Source organism: Salvelinus fontinalis, chromosome 13, assembly GCF_029448725.1.
Source record: "Salvelinus fontinalis isolate EN_2023a chromosome 13, ASM2944872v1, whole genome shotgun sequence".
Taxonomy (NCBI): domain Eukaryota; kingdom Metazoa; phylum Chordata; class Actinopteri; order Salmoniformes; family Salmonidae; genus Salvelinus; species Salvelinus fontinalis.
Window position 1 is genome coordinate 13,576,428 of NC_074677.1, and position 26,669 is coordinate 13,603,096.

At 42.1% G+C, this 26,669-nt stretch overlaps 2 protein-coding genes across 8 annotated transcripts in view; both read left to right on the plus strand.

The window, feature by feature from the left end:
- ncf1 (neutrophil cytosolic factor 1) overlaps positions 1 to 12,126 on the plus strand; it is a 21,587-nt gene extending 9,461 nt beyond the window's left edge. For all 4 annotated transcript variants that reach the window (XM_055941793.1, XM_055941794.1, XM_055941795.1 and 1 more), the window contains 8 exons: positions 1,809 to 1,974; positions 2,768 to 2,826; positions 3,978 to 4,100; positions 4,485 to 4,592; positions 5,294 to 5,411; positions 5,595 to 5,708; positions 5,876 to 6,051; positions 11,574 to 12,126. In XM_055941793.1, the coding sequence (XP_055797768.1) occupies positions 1,809 to 1,974; positions 2,768 to 2,826; positions 3,978 to 4,100; positions 4,485 to 4,592; positions 5,294 to 5,411; positions 5,595 to 5,708; positions 5,876 to 6,051; positions 11,574 to 11,719 (1,010 nt within the window). In that variant the 3' untranslated portion in view covers positions 11,720 to 12,126. The remainder of the gene's footprint in view (positions 1 to 1,808; positions 1,975 to 2,767; positions 2,827 to 3,977; positions 4,101 to 4,484; positions 4,593 to 5,293; positions 5,412 to 5,594; positions 5,709 to 5,875; positions 6,052 to 11,573) is intronic.
- Positions 12,127 to 14,395: 2,269 nt separating this feature from the next.
- Positions 14,396 to 26,415, plus strand: rcc1l (RCC1 like). Of its 4 annotated transcripts, XM_055941799.1 has the most exons (13): positions 14,396 to 14,602; positions 14,726 to 14,839; positions 16,188 to 16,477; positions 17,584 to 17,713; positions 18,369 to 18,497; positions 19,977 to 20,043; positions 21,576 to 21,627; positions 21,881 to 21,965; positions 23,549 to 23,730; positions 24,158 to 24,245; positions 24,677 to 24,850; positions 25,152 to 25,237; positions 25,796 to 26,415. In XM_055941799.1, exons 3-13 carry the CDS (start codon positions 16,196 to 16,198, stop codon positions 25,871 to 25,873), a joined length of 1,353 nt encoding a protein of 450 aa, XP_055797774.1. In that variant the 5' UTR covers positions 14,396 to 14,602; positions 14,726 to 14,839; positions 16,188 to 16,195; the 3' UTR covers positions 25,874 to 26,415. The 4 variants fall into 4 exon arrangements, with proteins under 4 accessions (XP_055797774.1, XP_055797775.1, XP_055797776.1 ...); XM_055941800.1 differs by having other exon boundaries at positions 14,396 to 14,839; XM_055941801.1 differs by lacking the exon at positions 14,726 to 14,839.
- The last annotated feature ends 254 nt before the right edge of the window (positions 26,416 to 26,669 follow it).

Here is a 26,669-nt window from a genome sequence, read left to right on the forward strand (position 1 = left end):
TTTGTATCTAAAAGCATAATTGAGAATATTTATGACATTATTGGCCTTACCCAGGCCTCATTTAAGATTCCCTAGTGTTTCATAAATAGGTGCTACAACGCAAACATTGGTGTCATATGAAGTTTTACTGCTTGCTCTGTAATATAAGTAGTATTTAAATTTCAATTAAAAATTTATACATTTTGACAAATATTAACAATTTTGGGGGGAAGATTTTTCAATATATTGTTGAAAATTATACTATGCCAATTTCTCTGGAAAAACATGGGCCATAACTTTAAAACTAGCAGAGATCCCACTCTGGAACTTTGAAATGCCCGTATGTTATGTTCAACAATATATTGACAAATTAGCCAAATCAAAAAATGTATATTTTCAATATTCATACATTTATTTAAAAATACAAAAACTTACTGTAATCAAAATACTACTCATGTTACAGCGCAAGCGTGGTTAAGCTTCATATGACACCCATTTTTGTTTTGTAGCATTATGGAGTCTTAAAGTAGGCCTGGGTAAGGCCAAAATGTCATAAATATGCCGACTGATTAAATGTTATTAATTATTTCTCAGTTATGCTTTTAGAATCTAATGTCAAATATATGTCAACAATCCTTCCTCCAAAAGGACTATTCTATGGGTTACATTTTGTGAAGATCCCCAAAATCATGGTCCTTTTTTATCTGGGTTTTATGAGGAATCACTCCTTTGACTTTTTGCTTCATTTGAAAACATTAAAAAGTATACAGGTAAGTGATGAATGCACTTGGGTGAACAGACAAAAAATATGTAGCGTGTTTGTGTTTTTTCTCAGTCAATGCTTTGTATAAGGAAACACCTGCCTCTGCAATCCAGATGTGACAAATGTACTTCTCGTTTTTTAAACAATGCTAATCAGTAAACCATAATTCTAAATTAAATCATGGTTCTGGGTCGGATCTGATAGCGCGAGTCGGCTTGGTTGGTTTTGGTCTTTACCTCCCTGCTCCAAATGTCACTCGCTCATAGTACGGCCCCTCCCCCGCCTGCTAGAGTGGCACCTCTCTCCATCCTCTCGTGCTTTATCAGCTCCAGTTAATAAAAGAGCTTACATTAATTTTCTGCTGCTTCCCACATTCGGATCACTGGGTCTAGATCTGACCAGGTCTATACGGAACGGGTCTCGTTATCCTCGCGTCCGTTTGGAAATGGATCTGTATTTACATTTTTTATTTATGCATGTAGGATCTTGGTGGGAAAGCCCCAGGTCCATTTTGGAACAGGTCCAACTTTTTGGACCATGAAGACCTCTACTTTACACTTAAAAACTGATGGATAGTGATTCTGTATGTTTAACACAGGCATATTACATATTTTACACTTTGGATTTTTATCAAATATTTTCATTTCTCCCTAAAGGCAGCATGTTTTTAATCCAAAGCCTGTGACCACTTGTGGTCAAAACTAACTAACACAAGGACTTTCCCTCAACAGGGCTCAAGTGGTTATTAAGGTTGTGTTGATGCAACATGGGAAAGCAGAAGTTGCAGACAAACCTGATAAATTGCAGACAAACCGCATGAGATTTGTTTGGAACTTCTGCTTCCCCATGTTGCATTAACACAACGTTAAACTTGAGCCCTGTTGAGGGAAAGTCCTTATGTTAGTTTTGTTTTCGTGCTAAATAATGTTTTTCACAGATAAACATGTAACATCTATATCCACCATTGTAGTATTCAATTTTGAATATTCCATTTGAAGGAATTGAGGTTCTCTGTTTTCTCCCTTTTTTTTGGTCCCTCATTCCCTTTGGTCCCTCCTTTCCTCAGCGCCAAAGTGGTTGGACAACCAAAAGAGCACAGAGACCAGGCAGAGCACTCTGACTGAATATTGCGGTTCTCTTATCAACCTGCCCCCCAAGATCTCCCGCAGCCAGCTGGTACGCAGCCTCTTCAAGGTCCGACCGGAGGACGAGAACCCACCCGCTCAACACCCGTCAGTACAACTACAACACTACTGATCTGTAAACACTGTAGCTACATTCTGATTCTCTACCCTTCTCCATACATTTACATTTTAGTCGACACTCTTATTCAGAGCGAATTACAGTAGTGCATACATTTTAATTTTTTTTTTGTACTGGTCCCCCATGGGAATCAAACCCACAAACCTGGCACTGCAAGCGCCATGCTCTACCAACTGAGCTACACGAGAAATATGTACTCGTACACTCGCCATTATGGATTTAAAAATAATTGACTGGTATGAGGAATATGGTGGCAACTCCCTCCAGCCATGTATGCACCAATCCATTGCTTTTAAATGCATGTGGGGGAGTGAACCAGAGGAGGCTGGTGGACGGAGCTATATGAGGATGGGCTAATTGTAATAGCTGGAATGGAATAAATGCAATAGTATCAAACACATTTACAATGAGCCGGTCCTCCTATAGCTCCTCCCACCAGCTTTCCATTGAATTAAACATTGTACACCGTTCTGTCATACTGAACACACCCCTGGAGAAGGGTAAGGAATCGGAACGCAGCCTGTTTCATTCCAGGAAGATGTTCCCTTCCCTTCCCTCTTCTCTTGTTCACCCCCTTCCCAGATCTGATGGGACTGGATGGGTGAAAAGCAATATGGCGGAAACTCAGTGGAGTTATTGCTTACGCCTACTCTGTTGTATCAGATCCATGAATGGAATTGGACAGCTTCCTGGAATGAAACTCAGCCTGTATTAATTTTTACTTCTGGATTGATAAGTGAGTTCTCAATGTTTCCCATGTAGATTAAAAAGAAATGAGACCTTTGTGGTGTCCAATGACAAGACGAGAGACAACACTTCTGGTAAGAGCCTGTCTCTTCAAATCAAATGTATTTATATAGCCCTTCTTACATCAGATGATATCTCAAAGTGCTGTACAGAAACCCAGCCTAAAACCCCAAACAGCAAGCAATGCAGGTGTAGAAGCACGGTGGCTAGGAAAAACTCCCTAGAAAGGCCAAAACCTAGGAAGAAACCTAGTGAGGAACCAGGCTATGAGGGGTGGCCAGTCCTCTTCTGGCTGTGCCGGGTGGAGATTATAACAGAACATGGCCAAGATGTTCAAATGCTCATAAATGACCAGCATGGTCAAATAATAATAATCACAGTGGTTGTTGAAGGTGCAGCAAGTCAGCACCTCAGGAGAAAATGTCAGTTGGCTTTTCATAGCCGATCATTAAGAGTATCTCTACCGCTCCTGCTGTCTCTAGAGAGTTGAAAACAGCAGGTCTGGGACAGGTAGCACGTCCGGTGAACAGGTCAGGGTTCCATAGCCGCAGGCAGAACAGTTGAAACTGGAGCAGCAGCACGGCCAGGTGGACTGGGGACAGCAAGGAGTCATCATGCCAGGTAGTCCTGAGGCATGGTCCTAGGGCTCAGGTCCTCCGAGAGAGAGAGAGAGAGAGAGAGAGAGAGAGAGAGAGAGAGAGAGAGAGAGAGAGAGAGAGAGAGAGAGAGAGAGAGAGAGAGAGAGAGAGAGAGAGAGAGAGAGAGAGAGAGAGAGAGAGAGAGAGAGAGAGAGAGAGAGAGAGAGAGAGAGAGAGAGAGAGAGAGAGAGAGAGAGAGAGAGAGAGAGAGAGAGAGAGAGAGAGAGAGAGAGAGAGAGAGAGAGAGAGAGAGAGAGAGAGAGAGAGAGAGAGAGAGAGAGAGAGAGAGAGAGAGAGAGAGAGAGAGAGAGAGAGAGAGAGAGAGAGAGAGAGAGAGAGAGAGAGAGAGAGAGAGAGAGAGAGAATTAGAGAGAGGACACCGGATAAGACGGGAGAAGTACTCCAGATATAACAAACTGACCCTAGCCGAGTATAGCCCACTCTTGTCTTTACCGTTTTTATTAACCGACTAATAGACACACGTTTCTAGCCAAACTTGAGGGAATACGGGCTCTAGTGTGCTATAGTCCTGCTATAAAGAGATCTACCGTAAAGATTTAAGAGTGTAATTTTTGTCTTCTGTTCAGAGATCTCTGGCCCCATCATATTGGAAAGCTACAGGGTGATTGCTGACTACAGCCACACCTCCAAGTATGAGATCACCCTGCATATTGGAGACTTGGTGGAGATTGTGGAGAAAAGCCCAAATGGTGAGTGTCGATAAAACATAAGATCACTGACCCAAAGAATGGTCCCAGTCAGAGAGCAAAGCCATCTGAAAATTGAGTTGTAATATCAGGGTGTTGTATTCAGTGTACACTAGATGACAGCACCAAGCATGAACATTTTGCATGAAATGATAGGCACAAAAGTGTGCATGTGACAATGTGCACTAAATGCAACATACATGGTGATCCCTAAGGTGATCAACCTATTGCTGCTCCTGGGTGATGTTCAGTAGGCACAAAACAGAAAACAACAGACTGAAACAGGGAGAGAGTACCTGGACCTACCCCCAAAAACATTTAACATTGCATGCCCTACTGAACATGACCTTAGTGTTCACTTGACCTTTGACCCCTCTACCATGGCAGGTTGGTGGTTCTGCCAGTGTGATACCAAGCGGGGCTGGGTGCCCGCCTCTTACCTAGAGCCCCTGGATGGACCAGAGGAGTCGGAAGAAGCCGATCCCAACTACGCAGGCAAGTCTCCCCACTTGCCAGGGCTCCAGCTAAAATAAGAGCCAGGGAGGATAATGGTGTCACTATCTACTAGTGATGGGGGGGATCGATAGTTACATATCGGGATATTATTTTTGACGATACATCGTATAGTTTTGACAATATCACAATATTATTTTTGCGCTAGTTGGCTGTACCTGCACCAAAACTCGTTTTTCTTTCATAGCCTGTTCTCCATTTTCTTTTCAAATAGGGGGCCAATATGTTTTCAGCACTTTTATTTCCATGATTGAGCAAAACTTATTTTATCATGGCTCTCTCTTGTCCCTCTGCAGCAGACATATGGTGAGAATATGTTTGGAACTTCGAATCGCAATGAAATCACATTATTGAATCACAATACATATAGAATTGTGAGAATCTGAATACATATTGTATCTGCACCTAAGTATCGTGGTAATAGCTTATCATGAGGTCCCTGGCAATTACCAGCCTTACTATCTACATTTTAGTCATTTACATTTTTATCTAATATCTGTTGATTCGTGACACTTTTTTCAGGGAAGTCTCAGGAGATTTGTTAAGTTTGTGTTGGGAGTGTACATAGTATAATATCAACCTTATCCGAAACAAACTTTAAGAAGTTAGGGAAGTCTTTCCTCTAGGTGGTAGACAAGCATTGACTTCGAGCTCATAATTCCAATGTGTGTTTGTCCCCACAGGAGAACTCTACATAACCACCAAAGCCTACAAGGCAGCACAAGATGATGAGCTGACTCTTGAGACGGGGGAAACTATTGAGGTCATTCACAAGCTCCTGGATGGATGGTGGGTGGTCAGGTATGTAGGCTGACTCTGTACTCTTCTACTCTTCCCTCTATCTATTCATCTCTATGAAAGTCAGTCCACAGTCAGGCAGCTGTTTGGATCAGTAGTAACTTACATATTTTCTACTGTTGTATCATGTAGCCACAAACACACAGTGTTTCTAAGTGCTTGTTGGGTGCATATTGTCTTGGATAGGAAAGGAGAGGAGACGGGACACTTCCCCTCAATGTTTCTCTACAGAACTGGAGAGAAGAAAGAGATGGTGTCGGAAGAGCATGTGATGAGAAGACAGACACCCCCACCCAGACGGTAGGACTACAAACTTCCGGAAATGACTTCCTCTATGGATAAAGAAAGTTATGAGAGCATAAAAACTCAAAGACGAGTATCTAGTCTTTCCTCTACTGATACTTCTCTTTTTACCATTTTCTCTTAACTTCTCATTTCCTCTTTACACATTTCCTTTTGGCTTTCAGTTCAACAATCCGCAATGCACAAAGTATTCACAGTAAAGGGCGGCAGCGCATCAGCCAGGACACGTACCGCAGGAACAGTCGCCGCTTCCTGCAGCAGAAGAGCGGCCGGCCCAATCAGCCCAGGAAGACGTCCAAGGCCTCCACACAGTCCCCGCTGCAGGACTGGAATAACAGAGGTATACCTAGGGTTGCAAAGGGAGGGTATATTACTGAAAACTTTCCAAGTTTACCAGTAAACTACTAGAATTTTGGTATCAGTTCAAGGATTTTATGTAATCTATAATTTTATGTAATCTATAACAAGACATCTAGTGGCCCTTTTGGGTACTTCAGATTATCACAGGTGTCTAATAATCTCTGTCCCTCTGTGTGCCTTTATCACATGCAAAATATATTAAATAATTGAATAAGATTTAAAAATAGAATGACAAAGTTGTAAAACATTATCCTAAATAAAATAGCAGTGGTGCTTAATATGAGGGTTTCAGCATGAAACACTAAACAAGAATATAAACGCAACATGTTAAGTGTTGGTCCAGTATTTCATGAGCTAAAATAAAACATCCCAGAAATGTTGCATATGCACAAAAAGCTTATTTCTCTCAAATTGTGTGCATAAATGTGTTTACATCCCTGTTAGTGAGCGCACATCTCCTTTGCCAAGATAATCCATTCACCTGACGGGTGTGGCATATCAAGTAGCAGATTGAAGAGCATGATCAGTACACAGGTGCACTTTGTGCTGGAGACAAAAGGCCACTCTAACATGTGCAGTTGTCACACAACACAATGCCACAGATGTCTCAAGTTCTGAGGGAGCGTGCGATTGGCATGCTGACTGTAGGAATGTCCACTAGACCTGTTGCCAGATAATTTAATGTTCATTTCTCTACCATAAACTGCCTCAAACGTTGTTTTAGAGAATTTAGCAGTACGTCTAACCAGGTTGGGCTTAAATTGGATTGAGCTCAATCTAATAATCCTAAATGTTTGAAAGATAGATACTACCCCGCTGGAGACCCTGCTCCAAACAGTATTGGCAATGGCTTGCTCCCAGAGATGTACACTGAGTATACCAAACATTAGGAACACCTTCCTAATACTGAGTTACACCCCTCCCCCGCCCTTTTGCCTTCAAAACAGCCTCAATCCGTCGGGGCATGGACTCTACAGGGTGCCGAAAGCGTTCCACAGGAATGCTGGCCATGTTGACTCCAATGCTTCCCACAGTTATGTCAAGCTGGCTGGATGTCCTTTGGGTGTTGGACCATTCTTGATACACACGGGAAACTGTTGAGTGTGAAAAACCCAGCAGTGTTGCAGTTCTTGACACAATAACCTGGCACCTACTACCATACCCTGTTCAAAGGCACTAAAATCTTTATTCTTGCCCATTCACCCTCTGAATGGCACACATACACAATCCATGTCTCAATTATCTCAAGGCTTAAAAATCCTCCTTTACCCTGTCTCCTTCCCTTCATCTACACTGATTGAAGTGGATTTAACAAGTGACATCAATAAGGGATCATAGCTTTCAAATGAAATTACCTGGTCAGTCTATGTCATGGAAAGAGCAGGTGTTCTTATTGTTCTGTATACCCTTATGCGTATCCCCCGACCACCTGAGGATTTAGCTTTTCCTGTGTTTTGAGGGGTGCAAATTCTACTCACTTAAATATCACTGGTTTGATTGCTTTCATTTTACTCTTGCGACTATTTCCAACTCTTGCGTGCCATTTGCTTTTTTTCCCACTAACATTATGACCGCAGAAATGTTTGTAATGACCTGTCACACACTCCGGTTATGGCTGAAATGCATCTAAAGGGACACTACTCATCCACGGTTTTCTATCCTCATTGAAAACATTTTAACTTTACCTGAATTAAAGAAATAACGACACAGGTGATTTTTGGGGGCGATGTTATAACCGGATTATAGCTCCCATCCAAATGACATGATGAATATATATATATATATATTCATGTCATAGTAACCAGTCAACTCCATTACACTCAAAAGTTACTTAAACATCAGCCAGTGAATGCTAGCCATCGTTAGCTATGCTATCAGTCTATCTTAATGAGTGTTAGCATGCTAACAGCATACCCTGCTCACAATAATTATTATTTCTAAGGGGTATGCAGTGGGTTAACAATATCAGTCAAATAATGTTGTATTGGATATTGTTGATAATTGGATATGGAGAAGGGCGAGCCGGTCAAGGATCGATTCAGACAAGGTGATAAATTGTATGACAAGCGACAGTTTAATTATGAGTAAAGATATCTGGTACAAGCGTATACGGTCTCGTTCCTTCGGCTCATAGAGAACCTCCAGAAAAAGCCCAGATAACAGAATGCATAGACATTTTATACAACACAGAAAGTAGGTTGAGTCTGGAAGTTCTGGTCCTTTGGTTGGTTCTGGACAGGTTGTTGTCTTCTCAGATTGGTCCTGATGAGCTGGGCGTCATCCTTCTGAGTCTTGCAACAAAAGTTCTTTGTTATCAAAATGTTCAGCTAAAACAGGAGATTTTGTGTGTGCGTAGTCAGCCCTCTGTCCTTGAGTATGTGTGTGTGTCTGCACCCTTTTCTTATCAGTGTTTCTGAATGTTCTGTGTCAGCCATCTGTCTCTGGGTGTGTGAGAAACCCAGCTTAGAAAGAAGTTAGTTATAACAATGTAATAGCAATATGCTTGTGTTATTTTAAATGGTATTTATTACAATATTTCAAACAACATTCCCAGCTAATGAGAAAACAGTCATGGTATTTAGTTTAAGAGAATTAACGTTGGGATAATTTGAATGGACGCCAACGGCAGATATTTACATCCGTACTCCAGTGGACCCCATGTGAACGCCACGCTGTGTATCCCTGTAAGAACTCAAACTCTTAGTCGGGTACTTAACGTACCGTCTCGACACTTACATTACAAAAAATTGACGAAAGATAACTTTATTTTGGTGAGTGTTCATTTTATGTGCAGTTGAAAAAAGTTAATTTATTACAGTTGAAATGTTAACAAATTAGATGTGCTGAAATGAAAACCACTTCCGTAAAATTGAACACTCAGATTATAGTGATATTATCTCTGACCCCCCAAATACTGTAAAGGATGTATAGATAAGTACAGTATAACCTAGAGCAAGTTTGTTGAGTTTAAATTGGGTGTATCCTTCTCTTTAAACAATTGTTGAATTATGCAAGCGAATGTGACAACAGTAATGATTCATTAATGAGGCAGTCTAGGCTAGCCATACTCTACAGGTAGACCACGGTCCACATCCGGACCCATTAAGGGGTCAATACAGACCGCGGGTCCTGAATAATTTTCTAGAAATAAAAAAACTGTTTTGGGGAACTCAGTCAGGCTTTCAACTTACTGCTGTTGAGAGTTGTAATAGTAGAATGCACAAGGTGAAATTTCAAAATTTGGTAGTGCATGGGCAGTTTTCCTCTTATGTCATTCGCTGACCAACGTAGAGCTATTTATTACCTGTCAGAAATGTCCAGTTGATCAACTACTAGCCCATGTTAGCTAGATAGGTAAATTGAGCTAACCAGATATCTAAATATTCTATATATCTATATTGGCCAGATGTCCAAGGGCCCCCATTGATTTTGTTGAGTCACTCGGGTATCTTATGAACACACATTGTGAACAGTTTGGGGTTGCGAAGTGGTAGTCTATTACTACTACGCCGATAAATTACAATATCCATTCAGATCTTTGCAACCTAGGAAATTGGTGTGATGGGACCTTCTCAAATAAACACAGCAAAAAATTAAACGTCCCTTTTTCAGGACCCTGTCTTTCAAAGATAATTCGTAAAAATCCAAATAACTTCACAGATCTTCATTGTGAAGGGTTTAAATACTGTTTTCCATGCTTGTTCAATGAACCATAAACAATTAATGAACATGCACCTGTGGAACGGTCGTTAAGACACTAACAGCTTACAGACGGTAGGCAATTAAAGTCACAGTTATGAAAACTTAGGACACTAAAGAGGCCTTTCTACTGACTCTAAAAAACACCAAAAGAAAGATGCCCAGGGTCCCTGCTCATCTGCGTGAACGTGCCTTAGGCATGCTGCAAGGAGGCATGAGGACTGCAGGTGTGGCCAGGGCAATAAATTGCAATGTCTGTACTGTGAGACGCCTAAGACAGCACTACAGGGAGATAGGACGGACAGCTGATCATCCTCACAGTGGCAGACCACGTGTAACAACACCTGCACAGGATCGGTACATCCAAGTATCACACCTGCGGGACAGGTACAGGATGGCAACAACAACTGCCCGAGTTACACCAGGAACGCACAATCCCTCCAGCAGTGCTCAGACTGTCCGCAATAGGCTGAGAGAGGCTGGACTGAGGGCTTGTAGGCCTGTTGTAAGGCAGGTCCTCACCAGACATCACCGGAAACAGCGTTGCCTATGGGCACAAACCCACCGTCGCTGAACCAGACAGGATAGGCAAAAAGTGCTCTTCACTGATGAGTCGCGGTTTTGTCTCACCAGGGGGGATGGTCGGATTCGCGTTTATCGTCAAAGGAATGAGCGTGACACCGAGGCCTGTACTCTGGAGTGGGATCGATTTGGAGGTGGAGGGTCCATCAGGCTCTGGGGCGGTGTTTGTTGTCATTGCAGGCAATCTCAACACTGTGCGTTACAGGGAAGACATCCTCCCTCATGTGGTACCCTTCCTGCAGGCTCATCCTGACATGACCGTCCAGCATGACATACTGCTCGTTCTGTGCGTGATTTCCAGCAAGACAGGAATGTCAGTGTTCTGCCAAGGCCAGCGAAGAGCTCAGATCTCAATCCCATTGAGCACGTCTGGGAACTGTTGGATCTGAGGGTGGAGATCATTTCCTCCCGGAAATGTCCGGAAACTTGCAGGTGCCTTGGTAACATCTCACAGCAAGAACTGGCAAATCTGGTGCAGTTCATGAGGAGATGCACTGCAGTACTTAATGCAGCTGGTGGTCATTCCAGATACTGACTGTTACTTTTGATTTTGTTCAGTGACACATGTCTGTGGAACTTGTTCAGTTTATGTCTGTTGTTTAATCTTGTTTTGTTCATACAAATATTTACACATGTTAAGTTTGCTGAAAATAAACGCAGTTGACAGTGAGAGGACATTTCTTTATTTGCTGAGTTTAGTATCCCTGGTCTAAGAGTGCAGTTGAGCGCAGTTTTATAATTAAAGGTAGCCTAGACAGAGGAACGTGGGTGGTTGCAGCCCTGTTCCACCGCTTTATGTTAATTTATTCATGTGGCCAAACAGTATATTCAAATGACGCACAACTTTTTTAAATTTAATCTCAGAATATTTAAAACTACCTCATACTAAGAAAATGTGTACATAAGTGCATTATAAGAAAAAGTGAAATGTTACAATTAATTGAATACCTGAATTCCCACATGCCTGAACTTCATTAATTATTTGTCTCTCCCAGTACAATGTCTTGTGTGCTATAATTCAGTCAATATCTGATGGATTAAAACAATTCTAAAAGTTTGGAGTCTCTTCATCCAATGTCCAATTTTTAGATTTATCAGTATTGTATTTTTAACATTTTAATAATTTAGATGACCATTGCTAATAAAAGACCTTCATAATTCCCTAACCTCTATAGATTGACTTTCATTAATTTAGGCCCAGTTTATTGTGTTGTTTTTCAGACAACATCCCAAAGACAGCGGGCTCTAGTCCAGGGGGTGAGCTGAAAGGGGCTCCCATTATCCCCCCTCGGCCCAGTCCTGAACTCATCATGGAGCGCTGTACAGAGAACACCCGCAAGAAAGTCAGTGTCCGCAAATCGAGCTAAGCTTTAAACTGTGTGGATCTGGACTCCTGTCAGCAATGCAATCAGAGATGGGTTAATGTGCGCATTACAAGCTAAACAGCCGATAAAGCCAACCATGTGTGCCATAGAGGGCATTTTACATTTTGTTCTGAATGTTACCACTTAGCACCAGCTAACTGCTTATGGAGAAAGTAAAACAATAGTGAAAAGTGAATGTATGTACAAAAGCAAAGGTGTATTTGTTTTTCTAGGGTCATTTTTCTTATTGTTACTTTTACGTATGCAATGTTTTTAATGTTTTTTGATCAAGTCTGTGGTTGTTAAATGTGTTTGACTCAGTATGCGGTTTTTGGAATATAAGATTAGTTATTTATTTGTTGAATTTAGCCATTTGTAACCTACAAAATAAATAATATATTCAGAAAATGTTCTGCAGTCTCTGCATTTTTATCTTCTCTGCTAATGCTCCTTGTCCTTATGTATGTATGATTCCAGCCTGGTCGCTCCGACTAGAGGTAGCATAGTACACATTTTTTTGGGTACCTCAAATTCATGATGTTACAAATGGTATGGTTACTTAAGACAGAATGTTAGTTAAGACGGAAACTAAAGTAGGAAGGTGAGTCCGGGAGGATGGGTGTTCGAATCACGCTGGGGCTAACTTTAGCGAACCACAACTATAACATCTTGCAACCATACTGAACAAAAATATAAACGCAACCTGTAAAGTGTTGGTACCATGTTTCATGAGCTGAAATAAAAGATCACAAATGTTCCATACGCACAAAAAGCATATCTCATATTTTGTGCACAAATTTGTTTACTTCCATGTTCGTGAGTATTTGTCCTTTGCCAAGATAGCCCATCCACCTGACAGGTTTGGCATATCAAGAAGCTGATTAAACATGTGCACCTTTGTACTGGGGACAATCTAAAGTGTGCAGTTTTGTCACAACACAATGCCACAGATGTCTACATTTTGGGGTGGGATATCCAATTACGATCTTGTCTCATTGCTGCAACTCCCCCACTGGCTCAGGTCGAGTCATGCGTCCTCCAAAACATGACCCCGCCTAACCACGCTTCTTAACACCCGCCCTGACCCGAACGACACGGGGCCAACGGCCAGTTGTGACACAGCCAGGGATCAAACCCGGGTCTGTAGTGATGCCTCAAGCATTGCCATAGACCGCTACACCACTCGGGAGGCCCAGATATCTCAACTTTTAAAGGAGCATGCAATTGGCATGCTGACTGCAGGAATATCCACCAGAGCATGTAATGTTAATTTCTCCACCATAAGCCGCCTTCAATGTTTATGAGAATTTGTCAGTACGTCCAACCGGCCTCACAATCGCAGACTACGTAACCATGCCAGCCCTAGATTTTTTATTTTACCAGGTAAGTTGACTGAGAACACGTTCTCATTTACAGCAACGACCCGGGGAATAGTTACAGGGGAGAGGGGGATGAAAGAGCCAATTGTAAACTGGGGATTATTAGGTGACCGTGATGGTTTGAGGGCCAGATTGGGAGTTTAGCCAGGACACCGGGGTTAACACCCCTACTCTTACAATAAGTGCCATGGGATCTTTAATGACCTCAGAGAGTCAGGACACCCGTGTAACGTCCCAGCTAAAAGACAGCACCCTACACAGGGCAGTGTCCCCAATCACTGCTCTGGGGCATTGGGATACTTTTTATACCAGATGAAAGAGTGCCTCCTACTGGCCCTCCAACACCACTTCAAGCATCTGGTCTCCCATCCAGAGACTGACCAGGACCAACCCTGCTTAGCTTCAGAAGCGAGCCAGCAGTGGTATGCAGGGTGGTATCTCCACTTCCTGCTTTTTTACCTGCGGGATCGTCTGAGACCAGCCACCCGGACAGCTGATAAAACTGAAGGGTATTTCTGTCTGTAAAAAAGCCCTTTTGTGGAGAAAAACTCCTGATTGGCTGGGCCTGGCTCCCAAGAGGTTGGGCCTATGCCCACACATGGCTGTGCCACTGCCCAGTCATGTGAAATCCATAGATTAGGTCCTAATGAATTTATTTCAATTGACTGATTTCCTTATATGAATTGTAACTCAGTAAAATCTTTGAAATTGTTGCATGTCGAACCCTTACGCTAACTCGAACCTATGACGCAAACGACTAGCAACCTAAAGGTTGCATGTTGTGAGTGGCGCAGCGGTCTAAGGCCAGTGCTAGAGGCATCACTACAGACCCGGGTTTGATACTGGGCTGTATTGTGATAGCGAGTCCAATAGGACGGCACACAATTGGCCCAGCATCGTCCGGGTTAGGGAGGGTTTGGCCGGGGTAGGCCGTCATTGTAAATAATAATTTGTTCTTAACTGATTTGCCTAGTTAAATGAAGGTTAAATTAAAAAAAAAAAAGTTGGGAACAACTTTAGATCCTTAGCTAATTAGCAACTTTAGCTACAGTAAGCACAACCATAGCATTTAGCAACTACCAAATACATTTAAATCATACGAAATGGAGGATTCCCCCAAAAACGTATTCATATATTGCGAATGGGCGTGAGACAGCCTTGATGATTCATACAACATTTAAAGTTGCTCAGGTATTAAACTGGGATTCGGAATTTACACTCCAGCCCTGCAGGTGGCGTACTGTTACCTGCGTTGTTAGGGATTTGGCCCAGTTGCTTCCTTTTTGAACCGGGTCAAAGTTGAAAGTGCAGTTAGGAGTTGAAAGTGCAGTTAGGGATGGCTCATGGTTGCCTCTGCGTTAACACGCCTGTCAGAATAAATTGCTTTGAATAAAACCACAACCTATGCCACCCAAAATAATGTAGCTATGAATATTACGAAGATGAAATCAGTATGTGGGTGACACATTGAAGCTCGTTTCGTGAATATTACAAATAACCATAACAGGTAAGACCATTCCCATAAGTAGCTACCCCCATTCATAGACACTAACTGCTTTAGCGCCTATTGAAGATAGTATCTTCTGAACGGGGATATTTTGTTATGAGCCCTGACACTTGCTCTCAACAGTAACACACATCGCTTGCGGAACACCTGTACGCATAACGGTGGAAGAAGTGTAACGTTAGCTAGTTCATCAACTGGAGGCACACACTGCTGGTGGATCTGAGCAAAACTGCTACAGTAAGTGTATATTTTCATTTGAAATATGATTTTTTGCTGATATGAAAGAGGCATATCAGCACATGTTTAGAAACCCGGTTTGAAAGCGATTGCCTTTTTCTAAACGTTAAAACACACCATTGGAATTGTATTTCACATGGAGCCAAATGTGGGAAAATGTAACCGCTGAATAAAATGTTGCTTAGCGACTTCCCTGTTTTTGTGTTCCTGTACGGCTGAGCACAGCTGTTCTGCTCGGCAGACTGCTCCCGCTCCGCCGGCAGGCTGCTGCATGTGTGCACCCATCACTTGCGCACTCTCCCCCGCCGTCTCTCTCTGCTCTAGCCTATTGATCCTTTCCCTGCTGCTGCAGCGCCTGACGTGAATGTATTAAATCGGTAAAAACGTACTTTTTTTAGAAAATATTATCTACTTTACTGCGTTTTTCTGTGCTGTTTAATTATTTAATCTGTTCCTTTTTGTTCTCCTTCAAACGTCTCCTTCAAACATTATTTTAAGTTTTGCTTTGGAGAAATTCTCATTGATTGAGAGACTGGGGGAGAGCATAAGCAAAGATTTTTGTATCTAAAATATACCACATCTTGTCGTTTCCAATGGGAACAAATTAGTCATAGTCGGCAGAACAAGCAAAGTGGGCAGAACCAAGCACCAGCTAGCAAGATCCTATTGGTGCGTTCTAACGTGTATTTGCATATTTCCTTTGGGGAACGCCTACTCTGAGGTGTGTATGTGCAATAACTCAATAGCTCAGTTTTTTAAAACTTTGGCAAAGGGTGAAGTCTACAACACTTTGTCCATATAGTTCGTAACAGATTGCAGTTTTGGTACCAGAACTCTATTGAGATCAAATGTTCCATTGATGACAAAATTTGCAGAATGTTGGCCAAAATCCATCTCCTTCCACTGCCGGCCACTGGGCTTCCTTTCACAATCATAAATGCTTCACATTTATACGTCCAGTGAAATATCAGTCTCATTGTTCTATCTGTGGCATATGCGAAAACAAAAATATTATCTCTTAATGTGCATGTCCAAATTAACGTTATGTCACTATTAAGTCATTAAGTCATCGAGAGACTTCTAGTGACAATTGAAGCAACCAGCTACTGTACTTTCCTTGAAAAATAGTTGGCAACACTGCTGAAAAACCCTTCTCTGTGTGTAGGGATTTGAGAGCTAATCGATAGCTAGCTAAAGTGACACTTTTTATGTGTTGATGCGTGACTAGCTAAAGGACGTTACACAACTCTGACTGACTCTAACCAAACCTCTTTCAGTCCTTTCTGTCAAACTGCCAATGACAACCTAATATCTAGCTCATTATGTTTTCTGTTTCATGATTTCTCAGGGGTGGAGATGTCATTGGCGTACCTTCGATTGTGTACCCAACACAGGTTAGCACTTGGAGCTCGGGGATATGCGACCCGCACCAGTGACCGCAGGTCTCGGGAGCTAAAGGATGAGGGTCCAGTGTTTCAGTATGTTGGGAAGCAGAGAAAGCCCAACCACAAGGTGTTTGTATGGGGGTTTAGCTACACTGGAGCCCTGGGCATCCCCAGCTTTGTGGTTCCAGACAGTGGCAGGAAAAAGCCTAGGAAATACCAGCTCACTCCTTACCGTCTGGAGACAGAGCAGCAGGTAATGTCTGTTTAACCACAGAAACACTTAACTGACACAATAGACATGTTTCTATACAATTTATGACAACTGCTTTTGTTCAATGCCCGTTGGTTTACACAGCCAGGCCGTGTTTGTTTGGTAGGGCTGGGGCATGACGTTATGCAACTGAAAACGAAAATATGGGTTCTTATTCGACAAGTTCAGACAAGGTAGTTGGCTACTTCTGTTTCATAGCGTTACTCTCTTGTTTGGTATCCACTAAAACAAAACCGATTCCGCTAATCAAGGTCTTTTTGACTGCTGAACAATTAATCAAATGACCACCCAGACTATTTACATTGACCCCCCACTGCTAGTTACTTGCTGTTTATTATCTATGCATAGTCACTTTACCCCTACCTACATTACTTGTGCAAATGACCTCGACTAACTTGTACCCCCGCACATTGACTCGGTACCACTACCCCCTCCCTGTACATAGCCTCGTTATTATTTTATTATGTAACTTTATTATTATTTTTTTTTTACTTTAGTTTATTTAGTCAATATTTTCTTTACTCTATTTCTTGAATTGTATTGTTGGTTAAGGGCTTGTAAGTAAGCATTTCACGGTAAGGTTGTATTTGGCGCATGTGACAAAATAACATTTGATTTGATGAGCAGTTGATTAGCTAAATTAAGTGAGTAAGTACTGGGCTGGAGCAAAAGCCTTGCACTCCCAGGTCTCAAGGACCAGGGTTGGTGACCTGACCACTGCCTAACCACTACTACTTGACTGCACTTAGTTTTGGCCTCATATGTCTTTGCTCACTGTGAAATGCAACTGTATCCGTGGCAGGTACGCAGACCCTGAGGAAGGTACAGTGATGCCAAATCGTTGGTAAATACCCATTCAATTGCTGGGAGATTATACATGGAGTGTGTGACTCTTTATTTTTATAGTTTATTCGCCGTTAGTTAGCACCTCCACACAAACTATTATTCTGGGTGTGCGCCAGCTCATGTTTTTTAGGAACGCATACTTGCCATGCATGCCGTTTTTAAAATTATATGCGATCTGTTGAATACACAAGTGCTGTACTTGACAGTGAGTGACTGACTCCTGAGCTGGTCTCTCTCCTCAGATCTCCTCTGCAGCCTGTGGGTACGGCTTTACCCTCCTCTCCTCTTCCACCAAGGACCTCACCAAGGTGTGGGGCATGGGTCTCAACAGAGACTCACAGCTGGGATTCCAACGCACCCAACAAGACCGCCGTAAGACACTCATTCATTCTATCGCTCCTCCATGACGAGCACTCCTCCTTTCTTTTTTTTACACACAATCTGGGATCTTGCACTTTCAATTAATGACCAATTGATTGATGAAGAATATAACTTATAGATGTCTAATGAGTTGAGTACAACTGCCTTTCCCAAAAAGATTGTTTAACTCAATTGCTTGTTAACAATGTCCATCCCTCCGCTTAATAACAAACCATGTGGCTGGGGCTGCAGTTTGTTGTTTTTCGCATTAAGGATTGCAGCTTTAACCTATTCAGCCGTAAAAGTGCACCAGCTTGTCAACCGAGAAAGATTGGAGGATGTGCATAATTTGCTCGATGGTGGGTGTGCGTTTTCAACAACTGCTGCACACTTTCACCAATCTTTAGTGTATATGAAATGGATTGTATATTCCCATCAACTGCTTTAGCCGTCCAATATTCAGATGAATTTGTGCAGCGCCTGCCCTGAGCTGATGCCTGTGATCGAGCATGTGTCAGACTAGTCTGGGTGCCAGTCTGTTTCTGCTCTCTTGCCAAGGCTTGACAAAGATAGCAATGGAGTTTGCAAGAGCACAAACAGATCTGCGACCAGGGTAGTGTCAGACCATCCCAGTGATGTTTATAATCACCTAGTGTTCCCTCTCTAGATAAGAGCTATGACTATGTGCTGGAGCCCTCTCCGGTGCCTCTCCCCCTGGCCAGGCCCCAGCAGACCAGGGTGGTGCAGGTGGCATGTGGTCGTGCCCATTCCCTGGTGCTCACCGACTCAGAGGGAGGTAAGAGGCATCACAGAGGGTGACGATTTGTTCTCCTCACGTAAAACGACACTGAGCTGTTACGAAAATTCCCATATAACTCCCAGTACTGTGAGCAATGTGATTTGTGTTACACCTTTTATGATATCCCTGAGAAGGCGACTTTTATTTAACAGTCTAAGTAAAGAGCATGAAAGTGTGAAACCTGTCTTGGATAAGCTCTTGTGACAGACATTCACATACTTGTAAGGAAATGCAATGGAAATCAAGTAAAATAGCTAGCTCAAGATTCTGAGATGATAATTTTTACCTTGGATAATATGCCTTCCTGTCTGTTTAGGGCTATTTTGCTCACTGTGTGTGCTTCTTTGAGGAAATGTCACACACAAAATAGGGAAAATAGGGGGGGAATTGATCTGGGAATTATTGGGCTGATGGGTTCACATCCTAAAGACATTTCCCTACCGTTGTGCCCATGAACAAGCCCTTAACCTACTACATGGAACTGTATTCCACATCAGGTAACTGATGCAAGCAGTAGACTCAGATTTAAAAAGCAGGTAAAAATACACCTTATGGAACAGCGGGGACTGTGAAGCAACACAAACATAGGCACAGACACATGCATACATACACATGATAACATACACACTATACACACACTTACACATGGATTTTGTGTTGTAGATATGTGTTTGAGAAATATGATCCTGAGGGCATACATACACTTAGTGTGTTGTGAATTCTGTAGTGAATGTATTGTAGTGTTTTTAAAATTGTATAACTGCCTTAATTCTGCAGGACCCCAGGAAGAGTAGCTGCCAATGGGGATCCATAATAAATACAAATACTACACATGAATGCAAGCCAGGGCACTCCCATAACTGAGTGGGCCAACTCCGTAGGGTTAAGATATCAATATGTGGTCCCTTACATGTTGAAAATATTGATGTTGATCCTTCTTACTATTTTTAGGAGATGTGTAATTTGAATCCTGACCTTTGCTTATGCACTTTGCAGAAATACATTTGAGCTGATGATTGTCGAAGAGTGTGTCATAGTTGTGTAACGATTGTTCATTTGGCGGCACTTTATTATACGGTACTCTTTCCGCTGGTATTTCCCTGGAATTTACTAGGAAGTGATGTGGTAACAATCTGTACTTTGAGGTACTTACCTAAAAGAATATAACAATTGGTAACTACCTGGTGACCGGTTATTCTTGTTTTATTTAATCCCAAATAAACAAACATGTCATTTATAGTTTAATACTGTGTTAATTACATTTTATTAAAATTTTTACAATGTACTTAATAAGAAAATACCTGGTAATTTTTGTACTTCAAAATAAAGTGCTACTGTTCGTTTTACAGACACAGCTCCATTTTCCACATTGTTAACAATGTTGTCAATCTAATCATACCCCTGGATCATCCTCCTACATGTTTTTTGTGTGTGTGTCTCTCTCCTTTCCCTCATTCTCTCTTTCCCACATCAAAGTGTTCAGTCTGGGAAACAATGCCTATGGCCAGTGTGGGAGGAAGATGGTTGAAGATGAAGTCTACAGGTATGACACCACACACACACCGCTATGAATTGTTTACTCAACATATTACCTTATTACTGACGCAGTTGATCAGGCTGAAACCATGCTCAAAATGCAAAGAAAAGTCTGCCTCTGCCGTTGTCATGCAACAAGACTGGGTGTATGTTGAGTCATACTAGTGATGACTCATAGTGTCAAATCAATGCAGGCTGGAAATGTATTCACTCTCCAGGAATTTGACTGTGCTTTTCTGCCCAATGACTCTCTTAAGTGCTCAGCTTGAACAACAATCCTATTATAAATGTGTGTTCAGGGGTCGTATGTATCAGAGTTAGAGTGCTGATTTAGGATCAGTTTACCTTTTGATCACAATGATTAAGATTATAGGAACTGGGGGGAGCTGATTCTAGATCATCATGCCTACTCTGATACATATGGCCCCCGGTCTTTAGAGGACTACTAAGAGTGAGCAGAGGAGAGGCCGACAGGGAGTGGGCAGAGGGGACCTTTTCTGGACAGACAGGGCTCCTTGAGTAATTGATTGATGACTTCTCTCTCTCTCCCCCCAGTCCCTGCTGATGACAAACATACCCATAACATGCTGCCTCCAAAATATTTGAAAATACAGAGGGTTTCACTCTGTGTTGTTTTAGAATTCACCCAACCCTGTAGTTTAACATTTCGGCCCTAAAATTACATTTATTTGTCTTGCAGTATTACTTAACAGCTTTCTTACAAACAGAAAGGATAACTTTGAGCGGATTTTTTTTAAACACGGGCTTCTTTCTTTTCATTTTGTCATACAGGCTAGTAATATGGAGTGAATGCAATGTTTCGGGAAGTTAAAGCTTGGTCGCAAATGGTACCAAATACTAATTGCTACCAAATACTAATTGAGTGTATGTAAACTTCTGACCCACTGGGAATGTGATGAAAGAAATAAAAGATGAAATAAATCATTCTCTCTACTATTATACTGACATTTTACATTCTTAAATTAAAGTGGTGATCCTAACTGAACTAAGACAGGGAATTTTTACTACGATTAAATATCAGGAATTTTGAAAAACTGAGTTTAAATGTATTTGGCTAAGGTATGTAAACTTCCGACTTCAACTGTGTATGTTGCCCTAAGAGTTGTGCGAAGTTGGTAGAAAATCTTAATGAAAATGATTCACAGCTGTAATGGCTGCCAAAGGTTCTTCCACCAAGTATTAACTCTGGGGTTGAGACTTATCCAATTATGATATTTCTGTTTTTTTTCTTCTTCATTTGGAAAATGTTCTATAACTTTCTTTCACTTTTGAAAATGTGGAGTAGGTTGTGTAGATCTGGAGGAAAACTATCTCACGTAATCCCTTTTTATGTTACATTTTAAGCCAGCAAAATGTGAATAAAGTTCAAAGGGCTGTTGACTGTCTATAGGCACTGTATGTATGTATGTATGTATGTATGTATGTATGTATGTATCTATCTATCTATCTATCTATCTATCTATCTATCTATCTATCTGTCTATGTAATATATATATATATAGTCTCTCTCCGTTGCAGTGCCAGTCACATCATTCACAAGATGGAAGGCTTTGACAGCCCAGTGACTCAGGTGTGTTCTGTGTAACGGGGACATAAAGACAGTTCAGCCATTACTGCTCCACCTTGGTCATTATTGTAAAGGAAAATGTGTTCTACATGACTCATCTTGGTAAATAAAGGCTAAATAAACAAATAATAGGGTGGGGGGAGGGAAAGCTGATCCTACATCTGAACATAGGAGAAACTGCACCCCAGAGTGAAAATATGTTGTGTGCAGATGTTATGTGTGACTGAACCCTGTGGATGCCATGTTTGTCCTGTAGGCGGTGTGTGGGCAGGACCACAGTCTGTTCCTGACTGAGACGGGCAAGGTATATGCCTGTGGCTGGGGTGCAGACGGACAGACAGGTTAGAAGCCCCCCCCACACGCACACACACACTGGGAAAATGCCAAGGGGTCCCTATAAAGATAAACTGAGTCTCTATGGTTTATCACTGTCTCCACCTTTTTCTGTACATTTCTCTCCAATATCAGTTTATTTGAATGCAGAATTACCCAAATTTACTTAACCAATTAATGACCTTCTGCAAATATAGTGTTTCACTCCTGCTGTGTGAGCTTTACACATTTTTATCCACAAAGTACCTGAGTAGAAAATTGGTTGTAAGCGCCGAGAATAGAGCCATTTTACTCCTAAAAATAAAATCAATGCATGAAGCCTCTGTAGTCATAAGAGTCCAACTTACTCAGCAGATATTTAGGACACTTCATGAGCTGTCTTAACCAGTTAAGAGTTACCGGCAGGTGTCTTGATAATAGGAAAGGTCAGCAAGTCAGTGCTTTCTGAGCCATATGCAATTGCTTTGGAGTTTGGAGTATGTTGATGTAATCAATTCAAAAATAATCTACCTACATAAAACAGTATCTCTTGCACTTTTGACAATTATTTCACGAGGCCTGTTGTACATGATATGCCAAAATACTGGATCCGTACCCAGGTCAATATGGACCGCGGGTCCCAACTACCAATTTATTTAACATTTTGGGGTTTGTTACTACGCCAATAAATGACCATATCAATCTGGACCTTTGCCACCTAGGAAATTTGTGTGACCTGACCTTCTCAAATAGTGCTTGAGTACCCCTGCACTAGGCTAACAAATAATTACTTTTTTGATTATTTAATTAACACGTGTGTTATTTCAAGTTATCCCTTCAGAGTGCAATATCATATTGTTAAAAAATATATCCTAAATTGGGTTTGGCTGTGGATTGGACGATTGAAGGCATCAAGGGCTTCATGTTAACTTGGATTGTGTTCGAGGAAAATTATAGACCTTTTACCCGTTTTATGAAACATTGGCAAGTGACTTGATGCCTGCTGTGCCAAAGCGATAGAGTTATTAAATGGGAGTGATGAGTGTGTTGATAAACAATATTTTTTTAACAACCATTGGAATTGGTTAAAAAGGTTATGTATGCCAACATATTAGGAAAGAATTAAGAGTAGGCAAAGTGATTGTGTCAGGTGAAAATTACATCAAACGTTTTAGCATTGCAACATTTGTACAGTCACATTCACCTTTTTTGTCTGAAGCATGGAATAGAGTTCACAGCTGGCGATGCCTCCTCGGGATTGGTTATTCCCCATCATTTACAACAATGTCAATGAGCGTCATCACCATCTTTCTTTTGCGGTACCAGTGGTGGCATATTTTCCACGACATACCTCAAACTGTTGTAATTACCAACTGAGAAACTCAGTCCGAGCAGTGTCTTAACATCATCCTAAAACCTACTCTGAGCTGGAAGTTTAAAACAGGATTCCTAGGACCTTTTCTGAGAAGATTTGTGGACATGGGCCCAAGTCTCTTAGTGCATAAAGAAAGAGCATAATTGTTTCATTAAGACATATGCATAGTTACACACATGCATAGTCTCCCACACACTTAACTGTTTTCTAAAGACTAAGCAATACATTTTTTTGCAGGTCTGGGCCACCACAACATGTGTGCCATGCCGGTGGCTGTAGGAGGGGACCTGGCTGGTGTGAGGGTGCAGCAGGTAACCACCTACGGAGACTGCAGCATGGCCGTGTCCCAGGACGGCCAGCTCTATGGCTGGGGCAACTCTGAGTACCTCCAACTCTCCTCGGTCACTGAGGCCACCCAGGTGAGGAGCCAACGTAGTGCCCATCACAATCTCAAATCAAGTTTGCCAAACTTTGTGACTCTTGCTTTTCACAAGGCTACACTACAGTATATGTTAGCCTGGTGGAACCAGCTGCATTGACTGTTCTATTTCACTTCATGTATCAGTCTGGACTTTCTCCAATAGATGGGTGTTTGCAAATAAGAGAAAATGGCTGTGCTTTGAATTAAGCCATCCTCTGATTGGTTGAAGGGGATCCAATTGCTGAAGATAGTTTTGAATAATACTGCTCAAATAGTTTCAATGAGCAGGAATGCTAGACTGAATGGCGGATGTATCGCTCAGGCTGGTTCCACCAGGCTAAACTATAGGTACCACTATGTGTTCTTATTCTATTTCAATGCGTGACCTTTTGTCCAGCTACTGACTTTGTTCTCCCTCTCCTCAGATTAACTCCCCTCGACTCCTTCCTTTTGAAGGGGTGGGCAAAGTGACCCAGGTGGCCTGTGGAGGCACACAGGTGGCCATTCTGAACGGTGAGTACCGGGGCCCTGTTCCATTTCGGCCACTTCCATTGTTCCTACCTCTTCCATCTCTGGCGGGTTGATTTGCATCTAAAAGTGGGCGTGCCACCAGGATTACCTTGGACGGCCGCCTGCCTGCCGAGTGCTCGTTGCTAACTGGGATATTTACCAATCTGAGAATGTGAAAGCAATATGGTGGAAGCTCCAATTACACTATAGGAAGGTTAGGCGTCACCATATTGCTAAAAATGATTGAGTCCTTTCAGATCTGTGAATATTGAGGGGGGTGGCTGCCAAAATGGAACTTGGCAGTGAAATAATAGAAGATCAAAACGAACATTGCTGGACTGTATAGCATAGCTTCCCATTCAATAGACTTGTTTATCATATCTTTTCAATAAATAATATGTAGTGTGTCAGTAAAGGCATGTTTGTCTTTACAGAGAGAGGGGAGGTGTTTGTATGGGGCTATGGCATTCTTGGAAAGGGCCCTAATCTCTCTGAATCCCAAACCCCTGAGCTGGTCCCTCCTACACTGTTCGGCCGCTCAGAGTTTAACCCTGCTGTGACCGTGAGCCGCATCCACTGTGGGCTGAACCATTTCGCTGCCGTCACAGGTGGGTTAAGTCACGATTTTCAGTACGTGGAATGAGTTATGTTGGACAAAAAAACAACAATACATCTTTAGAGTCACAAACTCACAATGTTACAGTTTAAGATGAATATGTTGGCATACGGGAAGTAGGACTTCCCCAATAACTAGTAATGTGGTGCTATACCATTCAGTGGATGATACAAGTACATGGAAGCGTTCATATTTACATATGGTTAGCATTTTGTTAACCCATTCCCATTTCAAGCCATTGGATGAAATAATATTAAATATGTAGAATGTCTACCTATTGCTTTCTGTTCCAGATCGTGGGGAGCTCTTTGTTTGGGGGAAGAATGTGAGAGGTTGTCTTGGTATTGGAAAGAAAGAGGACCAGTACTTCCCATGGCGGGTGAGACAAGAATTTTTTTGCTGATCATTGACATTTTTAATTTATTCAAATGACTTAGTGATAGTCCACTACAACATTAACAGGCGAATCAACGTAGCAGGCGTAAAAGAAAACGCCTGAGCGGAGTTCCGTGGTTTTCAGTGGAAAAGGAGGCTAGTTTGATTGACATGTATCCCTGAAAACTGGATGCATCCGGTTATTGGCAACTCCGCTAAGGCTACAACAACGTTTGTCCAATGTTTTCAGACATTAAGTGATGTTCCATAGACCCAGCTATATGCCTGAATCTCATTCAAATGGAAAAGATGGGCACTGTCTAATATGATGAACTCAGATGGTGCCCATCTTTATCATTCATTTGGGATTGAGGCATCTAGCTGGACCTACCCAACAGATGGTATGGGAGGTGGACTCACCTGGATATTAGGCCACTTTGATTTTGGAGTGAATCAGACCTTTTTTAGCATACTTTTTAAAGGATGCAAAACTAGTCCGTGTGTGTTTTAATGCTACATAACTGCATCTTATGGTAATATTTTGATGGTGTACTGTTTTCAGGTGACTGTGCCAGGTCATGTGGTGGATGTAGCGTGTGGGGTGGACCACATGGTGGCGCTGGTCAAGTCTGTCATCTGAGCGTCCCCAGCCGGAAGGGCACTGCCAGTAAGCCCTTCTCTTCCCTGTGACCCCCCTCTATTACTGAGGGGTATCCGGCCCTGTTCAGACGCCCTGTTAGCCTCACATCCTCTGGCCGCCAATGGAGGCCTGAACCCCAGAGCCAGCTGTCCTCCATGGGTGGTAGAGATCCTCCGTTTCCGGCAATCTGGTGACTGTGTCCGCCATCGAACGCTTCAGTCTGCTCCCTGTGTCTCTGGCTAGCACCGCTGGGATAACATGGAGGCTGGGTTCACAGGCAACAGTCACTGCAGCACTACATTAATCTCTATACATTATTGATCTGACACTAGTCATTGGGCACCCTTGTTGGATGATGTGGAGATCAGTGGAGCAGAACTGATGCGGTGGAGCCATGGATTTTTTTCTTCCTGCAGAGAAGGGCTGAAACTTGACTGTCAGACCTCCAGAATAATGTCCTTATGGCATTTTACCTTCACTGTTGATTTTTTTATACACATGTTTCATGAGCTGAAATAAAATGTCCATATGCACAAAAAGCATATTTCTCTCAAATTTGTTTACATCCATGTTAGTGAGAATTTCTCCTTTGCCAAGATAATCCATCCACCTGACAGGAGTAGTATATAAGTAGCTGATTAAACAGCATGATTATTACACAAGTGCATGTTGTTCTGGGGACAATAAAAGGCCACTAAAATGTTGAGTTTTGTCACAACACAATGCCACAGATGTCAAGGGAGTGTGCAATTGGAATGCTGACTGCAGGAATGTCCACCAGAGCTGTTGCCAGATA